General features: G+C 41.9%; 1 protein-coding gene across 11 annotated transcripts in view; it reads right to left on the bottom strand.

Annotated features, from left to right (window-relative positions):
• kmt2ca (lysine (K)-specific methyltransferase 2Ca) overlaps positions 1–20,766 on the bottom strand; it is a 537,383-nt gene that overhangs the window by 202,577 nt on the left and 314,040 nt on the right. For all 11 annotated transcript variants that reach the window (XM_038798420.1, XM_038798425.1, XM_038798416.1 and 8 more), the window contains exons 13-14: positions 20,144–20,260; positions 14,402–15,114 (exon numbers count right to left, since the gene is read on the bottom strand). In XM_038798420.1, the coding sequence (XP_038654348.1) occupies positions 14,402–15,114; positions 20,144–20,260 (830 nt within the window). The remainder of the gene's footprint in view (positions 1–14,401; positions 15,115–20,143; positions 20,261–20,766) is intronic.

Genomic DNA, 20,766 nt, shown 5'->3' with positions numbered 1-20,766 from the left:
AAACTGCAGCACCTAACACTTGGCTAGCCTGCTGATGGGACGAAGTTCCAAAATGTTAAGTGCACGTTTACATAAAAATCATGCTAAAAACCTTTGGTGTCCCACTGTTCTGGCTATAGTTCAATAGCTAACAAAATTGCTTTGACACTGCAGATAATTCCATAGACAGATACTGTACTGGTAAAAGGTTATCCACTCCTTCGAGAGTCAGGCTACACTGAAAATAGCTGCTATTAAATACATATTACATAGCAAGCGAACATTTAATTTACCTTTTTGTCACTTTATAGTTCTCATGTACACCTTTAGTGACATCTGCTTACCCCTTCTTTCAAGTCCTAGTTCATGTATAGATGAGAAGCCTCAAGATGGTGTATTTTCATTCTTCAGTGTGTGATGTCAAATTTTCCAAGGTACAGGCTAAAGAATTCCATTTGTACGAGAGGCACACAGAGACATACAAGAGAGGAGTGAGGGGATGAAAGACATACAAATGAGTGAACTAGAATTATATACCACAATGAGGAAAGACTAAGAAAGGGAAAGGAGAACTCTCATGGATCAGAGGTTGCACTGTTACAACCAGGGTGCTGGAGTGTGGAAATATGGAATGATGCACACTGCCATTGAAAGTTTAAGAAGCCTCAGTATAGAGATAGCGTGCTTTATCAATCGTTCATGAAATAATTTTTTTTCTATCTCATCAAGATAGATTAATGATTGAAGTCAATGGGAAGCAGAAAGAAAACTATCCAATGGTTGGAGCCATACCTAGCACAAAGGAAGATGTTTGCGCTTGTTGCAGGTCAATCATCTCTGTCCCAGGAGTTCCTCAAGGTAGTGTCTCAGGCGCAACCATTTTCAACTGCTTCATCAATGACCTTTCCTCCATCCTAACGCCAGGAGTGGGGATGTCCTCAGATGATTGTTCAGTACTTTTCATGGCTCCTTATTTATTGAAGTAATTGTGTTTATATGCAGCAAGATCCAGACAACATTCCCAAGTTCCAGGCAGATGGCCACCTCAAACAAGGGAAAATCTAACCATCTTTCCTTGACAATCAACGGCATTACGGTTTGTCAAATTCCCACCTTCAACATCCTGGGAGTCATCATTGACCAGGAACTTAACTGGATGAGCCATATAAATTCTGTGGCTACAAGGTGATCTGCAGCAGGTGACTCGCCTCCTAACTCCGCAAAGCCTTTTCCTCACTTGCATGTCACAAGTCAGGGGTGTGATGGAATACTCTCCTCTTCCATGGATGAGTACAGCTCCAACAACACTCAGGCAGCTCAACAGTATCTACCATTTTTCACTCTCTCTGCCACTAACACATTCTGCAGTGTGTATAATCTACAAGATGCACTGCAACAACGTCATGATTTTTTCAACAGCACCACCTCCCAAACTTGTTCTTCTAGATGCTAGAGGTCGCAAGGCCAGCAGGTGCATTGGAACAGCATAGGAACAGCACCATCTCCAAGTTATTTTCCAAGTCACACAGCTTCATGAGAAATATATCGCAGTTCATCATTGCTGGGTCAAAATCCTGGAACTCCCCCCCCCCCCAACAGCAATTTGATTCACAAAAGGCGTTCATTGGAACATGACCAATTAGATAAGCTACTTTGTTAATCCCTACTCTAGGGTAAAATCCACCTGGACATAGGGCTCTGCTTCTATTCCACACAATGGCTTCTGCCTGTTACTGCCCTAAAACCCGTACTTTAAAAGTTAGCTTGACCTAGAAATTCAATTCAATCACACAACTGTTACAGTGCAAAGCAAGGCAAGTCAGCCTATTGTATGCACTTGCTCTCTAAAGGAGCAATTTACCTATCGCCACTTCCCTGCCTTCTAACAGTAGCCCTGCACATTTGTCCTTTTCAGGTTACAAACCAATTCGCTCTTGAATACATTGTTTCACCTGCCTCCACAACACTCGTAGGCAGTGCATTACAGATCCTAACAACCACTCACAGCATGGAAAAGTTTTCTTCATGTCACCACTGCTTCTTCTGCCATTTAACTTAAATCTGCCTCTTCTGGTTCACAATCAACCATCAAAGAACAAAGAACAATACAGCAAAGAGCAGGCCCTTCAGCCCTCCAAGCCTGTACCGGTCATACCAACCTATATCCAAAACCCGTAACACTTTCTTGTGTTGTATCCCTCTATACCCAACCTATCCATGTGTTTGTCAAGATGCTTTTTGAACACCGTTAATGTATCTGCTTTCACAACCTCCCCTGGCAGCGGGTTCCAGGCACTCACCACCCTCTGTGGAAAAAAAACCTGCTTCGCACATCTCCTCTAAACTTTGCCCCATGGACCTTAAACCTATGCCCCCTGGTGAGTGAACCCTCCACCCTGGGAAAGAGTGCTTGCCAATCAACTCTATCCATGCCCCTCATAATCTCGTAGACTTCTATCCTTTGGCCAATGGGTATAGACCGTCTCCGTCAATTCATGACCCTCCATGATTTTGAATACCTCTATTAAATCTCCTGAACCATCTATTCGCCAATGAAAATGTCTACAATCTATCCATGTAACTGTTCATCATCCCTGGGACTATTCTTGTGAATCTTTTCTGCACTTTCGCTACTGCCTTCTTCACATCCTAATGTGTTGCACCCAGACTGGATGCAATACTATAATTGAGGCCGAACCAGTGGCTTATACGAGTTTAACATAATTTCCCTATTTTTATACTCTTATCTACCCTTTCTACCAACCTGAATTTTTCCTTCTGAAGTTCTCCAATATCCTCCTCACAATTCACAATGCTTAAAATTTTGAAATTGTGTCCTGTACACCTAGATCTGGAGCATTAATATATATCAGGAAAAGTGAGGTCTCAACATTGAGCCCTGGTGAGCACCACCTCAAATTTTTCTTCAGCCCAAAATAAATCCATTAACTACTACTCTCACTACTGTTACTCAGCCAATTTTGTATCCATGTTGCTACTAAGGGGCTAATTTAGCACAGGGCTAAAGAGCTGGCTTTTAAAGCAGACCAAGGCAGGCCAGCAGCACGGTTCATTTCCCGTACCAGGTCTTACGAGGAAAGGTTGAGGGTGCTAGGCCTTTTCTCATTAGAACGGAGAAGGATGAGGGGCGACTTGATAGAGGTTCATAAATGATCAGGGGAATAGATAGACAATCATGACAGAATTTATGTGGCTAGAGCTAAGGAACAAAAGAGGTGCAGTTACACTGTTAGGTGTAGGCAACAGGCCAGTGGGAAAGAGGAATACATTTGCAAATAAATTAGAGAGGTGCAAGAATGATATAGTTATAATGGAAAACTTTAAATATCCAAATATAGACAGGGATAGTAATTGTGTAAAGGGCAGAAAGGGGCAAGAATCCCACAAGTATGTCAGGAATATTTTCTACAACAATATATTTCCTGTCCATGAGAAAGGAAGCACTGTTAGACCTGGTTCTTGGGAATCAGGTGGGCCAATGGATCGTAAAGTAAATGTAAGTATCGGCTCAGGCTCTTCCTTTGAGAGCTGACTGGTGGTGATTTAACTTCAGGGTCACCATACCTTGGGCGAGGTTGAGAAGGCAAGGCTTTCACGAATAATCTCAGCTGATCCTGGAATTGAACCAGGGCTGTTTACATTGATATTTAACTGGGGGAAAGCCAACTTCAGTGGTGTGAGAATGGATCTAGCCCAGATCATTGGACTCCAAGGTTGTCAGGTGAAAGACGATAACAATGGAATTTCTTTCGAGAGGAAAGTGTTTGGGCACAGTCGAGGTATATTTCCATGAAGTGGAAAGGCAGGACAAATGAATCCTGAGCTCTCTGAATCAAATGGAGATTAAGGTGAATAAGATGTGTGCTTATGACAGATGTCAGGTGTACAATACAACAGACAACAAGGCTGAAAATAGAAGGTTCAGAGGGAAATTAAAAAAGCATATAGGAAAAAGAGAGTTTAAGAGGAGACTGGCAGCTATTACAAAAGGGAATCCCAAAGTCTTTTATAGGCACATAAATCAGAAAAGGGTGGTAAAAGGAGGAGTGGAGCCAATTAGGGACCTAAAACGGAATTTACTTATGTAGGTAGGGGGGGTATCTGAGGTATCAAATTAATGCTTTGCCTCCGTTTTTACCAACAAGGAGGTGCTGCGCTGGTCATGGTGAAAGAATAGGTAATGCAGACATTTGAAGGGTTTAAAATGAATATGAAAGAGATATTGGATAGACAGTTTTGTACTTCGAATTGATGAGGCATCAGGGGTATTGGGTGGGGTGCATCCCAAGGGTATCAAGGGAAGTGAGAGTGGAAATTGCAGAGGCACAGGGCATAATTTTCCAGTCTTTCTTAAACTCAGGAGTGGTACCAGAGGACTGGATTATTACAAAAGTTACACCCTCCTTCAGAAAAGGTTGCGAAGATAAGCCCCACAATTACATACCAGCCAGTTTTGTGATGGGAAAGCTTCCAGAAATGATAATTTGGGACTAAATTATGAATCACTTGGGCAATTGTGGATTACTTAAGGATTTGTTAAGTCAAATTACATTGAAGTAACTTGCTGGAATTTTATGATACGGTTGCAGAGAAGGTTGATGAGGATAATGCTTTTAATGTGGTGTACATGGACTACCAAAAGACATGCCACGCAACAGACGTGTAAGCAAAGTTATAGCTCATGGAACAAAATGGGATAATAATGAAATGAAATGAAAATCGCTTATTGTCACAAGTAGGCTTCAAATGAAGTTACTGTGAAAAGCCCCTAGTCGCCACATTCAGATGCCTGTTCGGGTAGATCAAACCATTACAAGGGGACATAAATTTAAGGTGAATGGTGTAAGATATAGGGGGGGATGTCAGAGGTAGGTTCTTTACCCAGAGAGTAGTGGGGGCATGGAATGCACTGCCTGTGGAAGTAGTTGAGTCGGAAACATTAGGGACCTTCAAGCGGCTATTGGATAGGTACATGGATTACCGTAGAATGATGGGGTGTCGATTAATTTGTCCTTAATCTAGGACAAAAGTTCAGCACAACAGCATGGGCCGTAGGGCCTGTTCTGTGCTGTATTTTCTATGTTCTACATTCTTTGACCCCTCTGTGAAATCCTCTCCTTCCAGCAGTACAATATTACCCTAATAATAATCTTATTAAGAATCTTTATTATTGTCACAAGAAGGCTTACATTAACACTGCATGAAGTTAATGTGAAAATCCCCTCAACCCTGCCCCTTTCCTTCCTGTCCTATCTTTCCTGAACACCTTGTATCCAAGAATACTGAATACATGGCTTGTTCTTCTTTGAGCCAGGTCAAACTCAAAGATGTTTTACCAATATATTCATGGTAAAAGGTTAGTTAAGGAAAAAGTGGGACCTATCAGAGATGAAGAAGGAAACTTGTGTGTAGATGCAGAGGCTGTGGGAAGGGTTTTAAATGAATATTTTGTCTCTGTGTTAACAAAAGAAATGGGTGGTGCAGATATAGTAGTCCAGGAGGAAGACTGCGAGATATTGGATTGGATAATCATAAAGAGGGAGGAAGTACTCAAAGAGTTGGAATCCTTCTCCAGGGCCTGATGGATTGTTTCCGAGGCTAATGAAGGAGGTCAGGGAGGAGATAGCAGATGCTCGGAGGATGATTTTTCAATCCTCACAGGAGGTATCGGAGGACTGGAGAAATGCAAATGTGGTTCCACTGTTTAAAAAGAGATCGAAGGAAATGCCAAACAATGATAGGCCATTTAGTCTTACGTCAGTGGTGGGCAAATTAGTAGAATCAATCCTGAGAGATAGGATTAACTGGCACATAGAAAGGCATGGACTAGTTAGGGATCGTCTGCATGGATTTAGTAAAGGAAGGTCTTATCTCACAAATTTGATTGAATTCTTTGAGAAAGTGGCAAGAAGGGTTGATGAAGGTAGTGCAGTGGATGTGGTGCACCTGGATTTAACAAGGTGTTTAACAAAGTCCCACATGGCATATTGGTCACAAAGGTAAAAGCCTATGGGATACAGGGCAGTGTGGCAAACTGGATAAAAAGTTGGCTTAGTAACAGGAAACAAAGGGTGATGATTGATGGTTGCCTTGCAATTGGAAAGTTGTTTCAAGTGCTGTTCCACAGGGTTCGGTTTGGAATCATCACTGCTTGTGTTATACATCAGAGATTTGGACGTGAATGTGAGGGGCACGATTGGGAAATCTGCAGGTGACATAAAGATTGGTCAAGTGGGGGACAGCTATTTGTTTTTATTAAGGGGCAATTTAGCGTAGCCAACCCACCTACCCTGCACATTGGGCTGTGGGGGTGGGGGGCGAAACCCACACAAACACGGGGAGAATGTGCAAACTCCACACAGACAATGACCCAAAGCCGGGATCGAACCTGGGACCTCGGCACCGTGAGGCAGCAGCGCTAACCACTGTGCCACCGTACTGCCCTTGTAGAGTATAGCTATAATCTCCAAAACTACATATAGATTGGTGGAGTGGGCAATAAAGTGGCAGATGGAATTTAACACAGAGAAGTGTGAGGTCATGCATTTAGGTAGATCAAACAGTTACAGGGAGTACACAGTAAATGGGAATATATTAAGAGGGGTAGGTGAAGTGAGATCTTGGCATACAAGTACGTAAGTCCCATAAAAGGCAGCAGTTCAAGTAGACAAGGTTGTAAAGAAAGAACATGGCAGAGATATAGATTATAAAAGTAAGAATATAATGTTGGAGTTGTACAAAACACTGGTGAGGCCACAACTGGAATATTGTGTGCAGTTCTGGTCACCACATTACAGGAAAGATGCAATTGCTCTGGAGAAAGTGCAGAAGAGGTTTATAAGAATGTTGCCAAGGCTAGAAAAGTGTGGCTACGAGGAGAGATTGGATAGGTTGGGGTTATTTTCCTTGGAACAAAGAAGACCGAGGGGTGACTTAATTAAGGGTACAAAATTATTAGGGGAACAGATACATTTTTTTCCCTTGGTGGAGAATTCTAGAACCAGGGGACACAGATTCAAGATAAGTGGTAGAAGGTATAGAGGAGACATGAGGAAGAACTTTTTTTACGCAGAGGGTACTGGGAGTCTGGAATTCGCTGCCCGAGTTGGTGGTGGAGGCAGAGACCAGAAACTCATTTAAAAAGTACCTGGAACTGCACCTTAAGTGCTGTAAGCTACAGGACTGTTGACCGGATGCAGAAACGTGGGATTAGAATAGGCACCTGGGTGTCTTGGATTGGCGTGGACAAGATGGGCTGAATGGCTTCCTTCTGTGCTGTAACATTTCTATGTTTCTCTGTTATAGCCACAACATAATATTTTCACGTGCCTGTAACTCACTAATCTTAATTACCACACTCCGTGCATTCGCATCCATGCCCTGCTTTAGATTTTATTACTTTCAACCGTACAGTGAACCCACCTGATAATTTGCTATTTGCTATATTCTGCTTCTATCTAATGTGGAACTATTACCTCCTCTAGCACTGTCGAGTATTTGAATCCAGCTTGAGCTGTCGAGTATTTGAATTTCACCTGAAGAAGGAGCCGTGCTCCGAAAGCTCGTGTTTGAAACAAACCTGTTGGACTTTAACCTGGTGTTGTAAGACTTCTTACTGTGCTCACCCCAGTCCAACGCCGGCATCTCCACATCATGAGTATTTGAATGTTATGCATCTTATTCCTTCTTTCTACTTCTGTATGTTGGTGCCCACTCCTTGCAAATTAGTTTAAACCCTCCCCAACCACTTTCCCGAACAATTTTCCCGAAAGGATTTTGGTCCCAATCCTGTTGAGGTACAACCTTCCATTTTGAATAAGAGCTTTTTGCCCCAGAACCAGCCTCAGTATCCAAGATGTCTTTCCTCCTCCTTCAAGCTACATACTGACACTCACCATCTTCCTATTTCTACTCTCAAAACCCTGGCAAGGAGAGCATGCTAGCTCTTGAAAACTGACTGCAGAACTTAGACGCTGCCCTCTCTATGTAAGTGTACCACAATTGCTGGCTCACTCCCTTCCCCTTGCAGAATATTCTGCACAACTCGACAATGTAATTTATTCTGGTAGGCCGTTCCACCTATACAGCCCCATAGCTATTGGTGTCATTGCCTGGATTGCAGTCCTTCAGGGTATCACTCCTAGCAGTCTCCAGCATCTGTTTGGGAGTGGCACACACTCTGAAGATTCCTGCACTTCCTACTCTTCCTGATGGTCACTCACCTGCTAACCTAAACTCTTACAGCCTATAGAATGGCCATCTTGGCCAACTCTTGGAATGCAAAATCCAGGAAACTCCCATCCTCTTCCTGATGTTCTACAGTTGAAGTTCAAGCAGCTGGAGACAGCTCAGGTTTTTCTCTCATGAGCATAAAAATAATTAATTTAGAATACTTGCTGTTGTGATCAAAAAGGCTTACACCACAGTAGACCATTCAGCCCATCTTGCCACCTCTTAGAAGTTAGAATTATACACTCCCCCAGACTATTGCCTGCATTAACCTTTCAGCAGCTGACCTCAGCCAAGATGCCTGACTTCCCTACCAGCAACAGCACCTTTGTTGGTTGTTTGTGTTTTTGAAATCTGCTCATACAGCCTTGAAATGTTGTTGTGAAGAAGCTACCTTATACAACTGTGAGGAGTTAAAACATTTACATCAGGATTCTCAATAAACACAGGTGTTTGCAATTACCTTCAGCATATCTACATAATAAAACTATTCAAAATTCTCTGCCTCAGAAATATTCTCATATAGCAGAAGAACATAACATACTTCAGAAAAATGATTACATGTCTGTCTGGCTCACATTTACACGGGTATGGGCAGCACGGTAGCATTGTGGTTAGCACAATTGCTTCACAGCTCCAGGGTCGCAGGTTCGATTCCCGGCTTGGGTCACTGTCTGTGTGGAGTCTGCACTTTCTCCCCGTGTGTGTGTGGGTTTCCTCCCACAGTCCAAAGATGTGCAGATTAGGTGGATTGGCCATGCTAAATTGCCCTTAGTGTCCAAAATTGCTCTTAGTGTTGGGTCGGGTTACTGGGTTCTGGGGATACGGTGGAGGTGGCGGCTTGGGTAGAGTGCTCTTTCAAAGAGCCGGTGCAGACTCGATGGGCTGAATGGCCTCCTTCTGCACTGTAAACTCTAGGATTCTATACTGCTCCGAAATTTAAAAAAAATGAATAATAAATTACATTTGATTCTTTCAAAACGTAATTCGGTTGAGCATCTCTTATCCAAAATGCTTGGGGCTGTGTGTATCGGATTTTGGAATTATAATGTTCAAGGGGGCAAAATATGTTTTGTACTTACCAAAAAAACATTTTCAACGTGATAACCACAGTGAGTAATATAATTTAATGCACTGTCTGGCTATGATGAGGTTTTGGCACCAAAACAGCCCCACCTAGGGATTGTATCAGTCTGCAGTGCGTTAGGACCTGCGCATCGCCCGGGGACCTTCCCAGAGTCTTGTGAGATTTCCCACACGGGACGTCAGCGCTTGAAAAAAAGTGCAGATTTCGGAGCTTTTCAAATTTCAGATAAGGGATGCTCAACCTGTAGACATTTTGAAACATAAAATGCATGAATCTTCCCATAGTACAAAGAGCCCCATCAATCCTTTTGATGCATGCTGGAATACTCTCAGCTCATGCTCTTACTACCGTGTCATAAAATAATTTATAATTCGACAAATAAAATGCTGGTGGAATATATAATTTAGTGGTGCAAGGAGAGACATGGAAAGCGTGATCGAACACTAAGGATTAAGGTTTTGTCATAGTCCTAAACTTCAAAACGTTCACTGAAGCTTAACCAGCAGAAATTCCTCAAGATATAGTCATTCTTCCTCATCTCTTGCAGCATTAACTGATCTTTCCACATAATAATACTAGAGAGAAGAGACATATTACAGAACTCTCGAGTGTAGAAAACATCAATGCAACCTATAGAGAGAGAGATCCATGGACAAATTTCAGTCTGGGTGTTTTGAATTTTTATAAAATCTGGAAAACTTAATTCATGGTAGTCAAGTATAAAACTTGAATTTTCACATTCTTAATAATAATAATCTTTTTTGTCACAAATCCAAAGATGTGCAGGTTAGGTGGATTAGCCATGCTAAATTGCCCTTAGTGTCCAAAAACATTAGGAGGGGTTAGTAGGTTACCAGGATGGGGTGGAGGTGTGGGCTTAGCGGGATGGTCTTTCCAAGGGACAGTGCAGATTTGATGGGCCAAAGGGCCTCCTTCTGCACTGTAAATTTTACGTTCTATTGACACTGCAATGAAGTTACTGTGAAAAGCCCATAGTCGCCACATTCCGGTGCCTGTTCGGGTACACAGAGGGAAAATTCAGACTGTCCAAATTACCTGACAAGCACATCTTTCGGGACTTGTGGGAGGAAACCGGAGCACCCAGAGGAAACCCACGCAGACACGGGGAGAACGTGCAGACTCCGCACAGACAGTGACGCAAGCCGGGAATCGAACCTGGGACCCTGGGCGCTGTGAAGCCATAGTGCTAACCACTGTGCTGCCATGCTGCCCTTTAAGTTCGAGCTAATCCTACACACCCTTCAAAATTTTGTCTGATTACATAAAACATGATTTTAATCCTCAATCTTAGCTGATTTCTGATGACTTAGGACAGCCACATTAATTATCTTCAGTCTTAAAATTACTATCAATAAATTTCCTCTTGGAAAAGGTTGTTGCATGGGATACAATCTCAGTTGCCCACTGAATTGCATTCATCCTGCCATCAACTTAACCAAATATATTTCAAACAAGAAGAATTCATAACATATTTTGTACCTCCCCAGCTGAACAAATTACCAATGAACAAAGAACAATACAGCACAGGAACAGGCCCTTCAGCCCTCCAAGCCTATACCGGTCATGATACCACCCTTGGCCCAAACCCTCAGCACTTCCTAGTGCTGTATCCTTCTATACCCATCCTATCCCATCTATTTATCGAGATGTGCTTTGAACGCCGTTAATGTATCTGCTTCCACAACCTCCCCTGGCAGCACTTTCCAGGCACTCACCATCCTCTGTTTAAAAAAACATGCCTCGCAAATCGCCTCCAAACTTTGCACCACGGACTTTAAACCTCTGTCTCCTGGTGACTGAACCCTCCACCCTGGGAAAAAGTGCCTGCCCATCCACTCTATGCGTGCCCCTCATAATCTTGTAGACCTCTATCAGGTCGGCTCACAATCTCCGTCGTTGTAATGCAAAAAGTCTGAGTTTATTCAGCCTCTCTGCATAGCTAACACCCTCCAGACCAGGCAACATCCTGGTAAATCCCTTCTGCACCCTCTCCAAATCCTCCACAACATTCTGCTAGTGTGGCAAACAGAATTGTGCGCAATATTCCAAGTGCCAAGGTTCTATACAACTGTAGCATGACTTGCGAGTTTTTATACGCGATGCCCCGTCCAATAAAGGCAAGCATTCCATGTGCTTTCTTGACTACCTTGATCACTTGTGTTGCCACCTTCAAAGATCTGTCGACCTGCACACACATATCTCTCTTGACTTTCTATATTTTTAAGAGTTTTGTCATTTACTGTATATTTCCCCTCTATGTTAGACCTACCAAAATGCGTTACCTCACATTTGTCCAGATTAAACACCATTTGCCATTTCTCTGCCCAAGTCCCCAACCTATGTCCTGCTGTATCCTCTGACAATCCTCAATACTATCTGCCATTCCACAAACCGTGCTGTAATCCATGAACTTAATCAGACCACCTACATTTTCCTCCAAATCGTTTATGTATACTATGCGGTAGCACAGTGGTTAGCACTGTTGCTTCACAGCACCAGGGACCCGGGTTCGATTCCCACTTGAGCCACTGTCTGTGCAGAGTCTGCACGTTCTCCCCAGGTCTTTGTGGGTTTCCTCTGGGTGCTCCAGTTTTCTCCCACTAGTCCCGAAAGACGTGCCTGTTAGGCGAATTGGACACTCTGAATTCTCCCTCTATGTACCTGAACAGGTGCCGGAATGTGGCGACCAGGGGATTTTCACAGTAACTTCATTGCAGTGTTAATGTAAGCCTACTTGTGACAATAATAAAGATTAACAAGAGGCCCAGCACCGATCCATGTGGAGCACCACTAGTCACAACCTTCCATTCAGAAAAACACCCTTCTACTGCTATCTTCTGCCTTGTGACCAAGCCAGTTCTGTATCCACCTTCCCACCTCACCACCGATCTTGTGACTTCAGCTTTTGTACCAGTCTGCCATGAGGCACCTTGTCAAAGGCTTTACTGAAGTCCATGTAAACAACATCCACCACTTCCCTCAATCATCTTTGTTCCCTCCTCAAAAAATCTGATCAACTTAGTGAGACACGACCTACCCTTCACAAAACTATGCTGTCTATCGCTGATGAGTTCATTTGTTTCCAAATGGGTCTAAATCCTGTCCGAGAATTCTCTCCAATAATTTACCTACTACTGACGTGAGGCTCACCGGCCTATAGTTTCTAGGATTATCCCTGCTACCTTTCTTAAACAGCAGTACCACATTAGCTATTCTCCATTCCTCTGGGATCTCACCTGATGCCAATGTGGATACAAAGATGTCAGTCAAGGCCTCAACAATTTCCTCCCTTGCTTCCCTCAGTATTCTGGGGTAAATCCCATCTGATCCAGGAGACTCATCTACATTAATGTTTTTTAAAACACCCAATATCACCTCCTTTTTGATGTCAACATGGCCCAGACTATCCACACACCTTACCCAAGAATCATCTTCCACAAAGTCCTTTTCTTTGGTGAACACTTCTGCAAAGTACTCATTTAGTACCTCACCCATTTCCTCTGGCTCAACACATAGAGATTACCCCCACTGTCCTTAAGTGGCCCAATCCTTACCCTGGCCACTCTCTTGCTTTTTTCGTATGAATAAAAAGCTTTCGGATTCACCTTAATCCTACTTATCAAGCACTTTTCATGACCCCCTCCTCGCCCTCCTAATTTCCCACTTAAGTACCGTCCTACTTTCTTTACACTGTTCAAGGGTTTTGACTGACCCCCCCCTTCTAGACCGTACGAAAGCCTCCTTTTTCTTTTTGACGAGATTCACAATATCCCTTGTTATCCAAGGCTCCCATATTTATTTTTTGTTTTCTTTCCCGAACCACATTTGGGTGGGTGTACAGGGGGAAAATGAGAAACGGGGGAGAAAAGGGGGACCAGGAAAATCTCAGCATGCAAGATATGTGACGTACTAAGAATGTTATGAAGGGTCAGCATATTAACAGAAAGTGCCAAAATTAGTTGGAAACTAATGAATTTGAACTATGAATCACAAGGATCAAAAAATTTGCATGACATTCACTTGTGTTAGGACCAGTACCATTTCCCTTCTCAAAAAAACACAATGCAAAGAGACCCAAACCACATCTGCACAATAGAGCAATGTGTGTGTAAAACGGTACAAGACATCACATATCAGCAATGCCATCTTTAGTCTCCTGAAAACCAAATGCAGCTAGATGCAAAATAAACATCCTTTTTTTTTTATTAAATAATTTTCAAGTCACAAGCAAGTATTCTACCTTGGGCTAGATTTTCTACCCATTCATACTTAATGGATAGAAAATTCTCTCTTGGCAAACGTGTGGTAAACATTCAACAGATTGACCTGGTACTCGACGGTACCAAGACAGGCAAGCACCTGCTTAGATGAAAAAGCTTCTCCAAAATTCAATTTCAAGTTCAGAAAGCTTCAAAGTGATTCCAAATGTTCATCTGTATTTCATTGCATATTCATGTAAATGTCATGGGTAATCGCATATTAAAATTGAATTAATTTTCATGGATTTGTGCCTCAAAGCTTCTGCGCCATCAGACCAAACAGGTGCCGAACAGAGTTCAGTGTACGGGTTTGGCAGAGACAAACACCCAAGTTCAGACTGGAATGAACAACTCAAAACTTTGGCATACAATTCTTTGAATAAATAGACCTCAATATTGTATTACGGTCAGATTGATTTAAGGTTTACGATGTAACACCTTGGAAAAGATAATTCGAAGAACAAAAATGTTCTCTTTCAAGAGTAACATTTCACATCTATTTTACATTATTGGAATTATAATGATACATAAAATCTGCTGTCACAGTTTTGTACTGGGAAAATGCAATTTAAAATAAATCTTGGATTTTTGTTTGCACCAGTTTAATTTGTAAATGAAAAATGTCATCATCTAGACCCGGAATGTATTGGCACTTTTCAAAAATATATCTTGGTTTGTTTGCAACTTTGGAACACATAAAATTCTCTACTGCATGGAGCAAATTTTCAACCACAATAATTGGAGAAACTGCATCGTTCAAATTTTTAACTTTTCAGATATTTCGCAGAACATGACAAATGTTTACCTGTCTCATTCTAGGTCTTCCTGGAGAGAACTTCCTTTTGGTAATAGCTGGTTTTCCCATACCTATTTTTGGAACCATAGGTACGAAAGTTGATGCAGGAATTCCTGAGAAAGTGCCTGTAGCCGAAGCACAAGACACATTTGTTACAGGAGAAACCGCAACTGAAATCGTCACAAATGAGGAAGAAACTGAGGTCTTGTTGCTCTGTGTGTAGTTATTGCCAGTTTCTGCAAACATTTTGACAGTTTTATTTTCAACAGGTGAACTCATCTCTGATGGACTTTCACTGGGAGCTTTTGCAGCTTCAGATACACTGCTACCGAGACAAGCTTGAGAAATGTTTTCTTCGCTCTTCTGTGCCATTTTATCTCGTAATAGTATTTCTGGAAACTCCTTAATCAGTGTAGCTGCTTGTGTGGGCTCATTATTTGACACTTCTGGGACAGAAACATCCATTTGTTGTGTCTCATTCTGACATAACTGATGCTCTTCCTTTACTAGCACTGATCCTTCAACAACCTCTTTCAAATTTTGTGCCTCCTCATCCAGTTGAGGTTGCAGTAGTGTTTCAGGTTTGTTTTCATTCACCTCCATCTCTTGAACCTCTGTCACTGCTGTCGGATAGTCAAGTTGCTGAAATGTTTTTTCAGAGATGAGAGCCTCCTTGGCTAAATCAGGCTCTATATGTTCAGTTGCATGGGCTGCTGCCAAATCTAGGACAAACATATATTGGATGAAAAATCTATCAACTTGCATTTAGCATGTTCAGAAATGCACATTCGAAGCTAAAATACATGGTAAGCTAGGATGCCCTTACATAATTTGCACGTTATTTTACTAAAGGTGGCAGAAACTCTTTAGGCAACTCCTATGAATGCTAAACACCCATATTTGTTTCAAAACAAAGGCCTGGATTTTGTTGCAGTGACTAAACAGCAATGCTTACCACTGACCTCGAAGGACGCTTTCTACAAAAATCCAGCAATCTGTGGATTTCACCTTTGCCAATAATAATTTCAATCTGGCACCAATTCAAAGCAATCTCCAGGTGCCCAACAATAGTGATGTCATCAAGCAGGAGAGGAAGGCAATCACATTCAAGAATTCTCATGCATAGCAAATCAGGAAGTAAAATACATCAATTATCCTTCACTTTAAGATTTTTTTAATGGAGAGTGAAATAAAAGTTGGGGCATACACAATAGAATCTGAAATATCAAACTTAAAAAAATTATGTATTTATGCAATATCAAATGTTTCAATCATAACATTTTGCTGCCTCACGGCGCCATGGTCCCAGGTGCGATTTGCGGCTTGGGTCACTGTCTGTGCGGGTCTGCACGTTCTCCCCGTGTCTGTGTGGGTTTCCACCAGGCGCTCCAGTTTCCTCCCACAAGTCCCGCAAGAAGTGCTGTTAGGTAATTTAGACATTCTGAATTCTCCCTCAGTGTACCTGAACAGGCGCCAGAGTGTGGCGGCTAGGGGATTTTCACAGTAACTTCACTGATGTTGATGTAAGCCTACTTGTGACAGGGGCTGGTTTAGCATAGTGGGCTAAACAGCTAGCTTGTAATGCAGAACAAGGCCGACAGCGCAGGTTCAATTCCTGTACCGGCCTCCCGGAACAGGCGACGGAATGTGGCGACTAGGGGCTTTTCACAGTAACTTCATTGAAGTTTACTTGTGACAATAAGCAATTATTATAATGATTATTATGAATAACTATTATTATATAGTTAATTTTCTAGAGCCAGAAAATTCCTGCATAGCAGTTATAACTTAGTGTATCATTAAAATTCTAGCTACACTTAAACGAGGCACAATCTCAGGTATTTTTCAAAACAGCCAGGAAAGGGACTTCATTTGATCCATCCATTTCAAGGGTAAATTTGAGAGCTGGATGGAGCCCCGTGTGTAAAGAAGCTCCATGCTTTATAAGATTGGCCTTATCGTCAATCTCATAAATAGGGCCTGCATCTTTTGCTCACCATGCAAACTTGATGTAAAATAGGGCACATCAAAGCCATCTTGCGGAATAATGGCTATCAGATCATTGCTCGCTGTATATTGCGCGAATTCATGAATGGGCCTAAGGCTTCCACTTTCGGTCCTGTAAAGCAGTGGTTCCCAACCTGTGTGTCACGGCACACCTTATTAATAAAATGTTTTGGGACACACCTTCTATTTTCTCCAACTGAGCTGCCCTCTCAAAGCTGTTGGGGCGACGCGGTGGCACAGTGGTTTGCAGTGCTGCCTCACAGCACCAGGAACCTGGGTTCAATTCCAGCCTTGGGTGACTGGGGTTGGAATCGAACCTATGTCCCTGACGTGTGAGGCAACAGTGATAACCACTGTGCTGCCAGTGATAATAGAAAACTGGGGGCAGCCTGGTGGCCCTGTGATTAGCACTGCTGCCTCATGGTTCAACTCAAGTTTTGGGTGACTGTGTGGAGTTTGCACCTTCGCCACGTGTGTACGTGGGTTTCCCCCGGATGCTCTGATTTCCTCCCACAGTCCAAAGAAGTGCAGGTTAGGTGGATTGGCCATGCTAAATTGGCCCTTAGTGTCCAAAAACATGTAGGTTAGAATCAGCTATGGGGTTATGGCCCAGGTAGGGTGCTTATCGGAGGGTCCGTGCAGATTCAATGGGCTGAATGGCCTCCTTCTACAGTGCACAACTTCTATGGTTCTAAGGAAATGGCAGAGACATTAAACTAGTATCTTATGTCTGTCCCCATCGCAGAAGACGTTGAAAACCTTCCAGAGATACTTGAAAATCAAGAGGTGAATTGGAGGGAGGAAACTTTAAAAAAAATTACGAGCACTAGTGAAAAGGTGCTGGGAAAACTATTAGACTTAAAGGCTGAAAGGTTCCAGGGGCAGAAAGCTTGCATCCTAGGGTCTTAAAAAAAGTGGCTGCAGAGATAGTGGCGGCAATGGTTATAATCTTGCAACATTCCTTCGATTCTGGAAGGGTCCCAGTGGATTAGCAAATAGTAAGTAACATTTTTAGTCAAGAAAGAAGGGAGGCAAAACAAAGGAATCCTAACACCTGTATTAGGAAAATTGCTAGAAGCCATTATTAAGGAAGGAATAGCAGGATACTTAGAAAATGGGCGGCACAGTAGCACCGTGGTTAGCACTGATGCTTCACAGCGCCAGGGTCCTTGGTTCGATTCCCGGCTTGGGTCACTGTCTGCGTGGAGTCTGCACGTTCACCCCGTGTCTGCGTGGGTTTCCTCCGGGTGCTCCCGTTTCCTCCCACAAGTCCCGAAAGACATGCTGTTAGGTAATTTGGACATTCTGAATTCTCCCTCAGTGAACCCGAACAGGCGTCAGAGTGAGGCGACTCGAGGATTTTCACAGTAACTTCATTGCAGTGTTAATGTAAGCCTACTTGTGACAATAATAAAATCATAATTTAATCAAGCAGTATCAGCATGGGTTTGCGAAAGGGAAATAGTGTTTAACTAATTTATTAATATTTTTGAAGGTGGATAAAGGAGAATATCTGTCGATGTGGTGTACTTGGATATCCAGAAAGCAGTTGATATGGTGCCACATCAAAATAAGATTACGATGATGTAGAGAGTAACATATTGATATGGATCAAGGAATAGTTGGGTAACGGGAAACAGAAGTTAGGATAAATTAGTGTTTTTTGGGTTGGCAACCCAAAACTATTGGGAGTGCCTCAGAGATCAGTGCTGGGGCCCCAACTATTTGCAATTTACATCAATGATTTGAATTTAGGGACAAAATGTACAGTTGCTAAATTTGCCGATGGCACCAAGATGGGTAGGAAAGTAAATTGTCAAGAGAATATAGAGAGTCTCCAAATGGATAGACAGGTTAAGTGAGTGGGCAGAAATTTGGCAGAGGTAGTATAATGTGGAAAAATATGAACTTGTCCACTTTGGCAGGAAGATTAGAAAAGCTGTATACTATTTATATGCAGAGAGATTGCAGAATTCAGTGGTACAGAGGGATCTGGGTGCCTTGGCACATAAATCACAAAACAGTTAGCATGCAGGTACAACAAGTGATTAAGATGACAAATGGAACATTGCCATTTTTTACAAGGGGTGGAATATAAAAGTAGGGAAGTTTTACTGCAGCTGTACAGGGCCTTGGTACGACCACATCTGGAATATGTTGTGCAGTTTTTACGCCCTTCTTTGATAAAACATACAATTGCATTGGAAGCAGTTCAGAGTATGTTTACCTCGACTCATTTCTGGGATGAAGGACTATGTTCAGAAGAAAGATTGGACTGTAGGGCCTCTGCCCAATGGAGTTTAGAAGAATGAGAGGTGACCTTATTGAAACATGCAAGATCCCGGGGTGTTTGACGGGAGATACTGGGAGGATGTTTGCACTTCTGGGGAAGACAAGAACCAGGGAACACAGTTTAAAAATAAGGGCTCTCTATCATTTAAGATGGAGGTAAAGAGAAATGTTTTTTCCAGGGGTAGCTAATATGTGGAATTCTCTTCCTCAGAAAGTATTGGAGGCTGGGATATCAAATTTATTCAACGCAGAATTAGATAGATTTTTGATAGGCAAGGGAGTCAGGTGTTATGAGGATCAGACGGCAAAGTGAAGTTGAGACATAATCAGATCAGCCATGATCTTATTGAATGGCGGAGCATGCTCGAAGGGCTGAATGGCTTACTCCTGCTCTCAAATCCTATGTTCCTATTGCAAAGCATTCATCAGCCACTTAATAAAATCTGCACTCAGTGAATCAATCGCAGTTGATATGAATTTGGACTGCACAACACAGATGGGTGCATCTGAAGCCTGACAAGTCGCATGAGTCAGGAATGAATCTGTCATTGTCTATTCACAATTGTGTCGATAACGCCACTGAGTTTTAGGACTGAAATCTGAAGATTACAGTTTCTAATTTACATCAATAACTTGGATTGAAATTAAAAACAAAAAATTCAAAAATGCAGGCAAGGCCAGAACGAGGAGGGGCCGTCACAATTCAAGGACGAACTAAGGAGGTTCAAAATTTACTGAACAAATTGTGTGATGGGCAGAATGCAAGTGGAGAAGTAAAGATCAAGCGCACTGGCTAGACTGCGCCTTGAATATTATGTTCAGTTATAAGTGCCATCATTCAATGGAGGTGGCACGACCTTTAAGGGTGCGAGTTATTAGGAATGGCTGGAGAAACTTCGGCTTTTCAGTTTCAAATGGAAAAATCCAAGAGGTGATTTGCAGTGCCATTCAAGATAAGTAAGGGAATGGAAAAGATAAAAGTGAATTTTTTAATTCTCAGGGAACAAAGGCTTAAACTAAAAAATATACTGATATCAGTTCAAAATCTAGTAAATGCATCATATAAACAATGATCAATCTTTGTAATGGACTTCCAGAATGAAGAGTGCAGATGAAAACTCCTGATCTGTTTAAAAATCAACTATATGTATCAACAGGACCCTGGAACATTTCTGAATGGATAAATGTTCAGATTTATACTCCTTTTTGTTGAACCCGTTTCATGTGGACTTCCAGCACAAGAAATGAAAGTAAATGCAATCTGGGAGCCAGCGGCTGTGAGATAATATGAAAGGTCATCCACTTTGAAGGACTTGAATATTTTCTCATCATTGCTTAAAAAATGTTACCTGGAAAGACGGAATGAGGAGAGAAGTTGCATACTATTTTGTTAACCATCACCACAGTTCTCTTCACACAAGAAAGAAAATCAAATAAACCAACGGTTCCTACCGTTCTCATTAGTCATAATAGTCTGATCTCCCGCATGGTTAATGTCATAGACTGGCTGGTGAACACTTCCTCCTTGAGATAATTGTTCCTCAATAGTCCCATTAACTTCAATAACACCTACATGTTTTGAAATATCAAAACAAAAATGCAGTAAAAGCCTAAATGCTGCTCATCAAAATCAGATTTCAATTGAATATTTTACCATGAGTAAAATGAATTCCTTACAAGAGATCTTATTTAATAAAAAATACCTGTAAATATGCTGCTGTTTGTTTTGAGCATTAAATATAATTGAATTGTATGCAGTGCTTGCACTCAATAATTAAATGTTGATTTATCACTGAATATTAATAATTAGCTGCTGCAAGAAAATCACCTAATAATGCAAAACATTGTGAAAAAATATAAACCTATTTCAGATCATGTACATACTTGTTAGTTTAAAATATTTATCAAACATACCAAATTCTGACCTTAAATCGAAGGATCAGTATAAACTGTACATTACAACTGGATGCTGGATTAGACTGTCAAATTGGTAACTCATTTTCAGAAATGCCTGTGGCACATACTGCTGTATCTCTCATTGAGCTAGTCACATGGATGTTGCTGTAGGAATAAGG

This window comes from Scyliorhinus canicula, chromosome 5, assembly GCF_902713615.1.
Source record: "Scyliorhinus canicula chromosome 5, sScyCan1.1, whole genome shotgun sequence".
In the NCBI taxonomy this organism is placed as follows: domain Eukaryota; kingdom Metazoa; phylum Chordata; class Chondrichthyes; order Carcharhiniformes; family Scyliorhinidae; genus Scyliorhinus; species Scyliorhinus canicula.
Note: the sequence above shows the minus strand (reverse complement) of the source record. Positions and strands in the feature narration are given on the sequence as shown.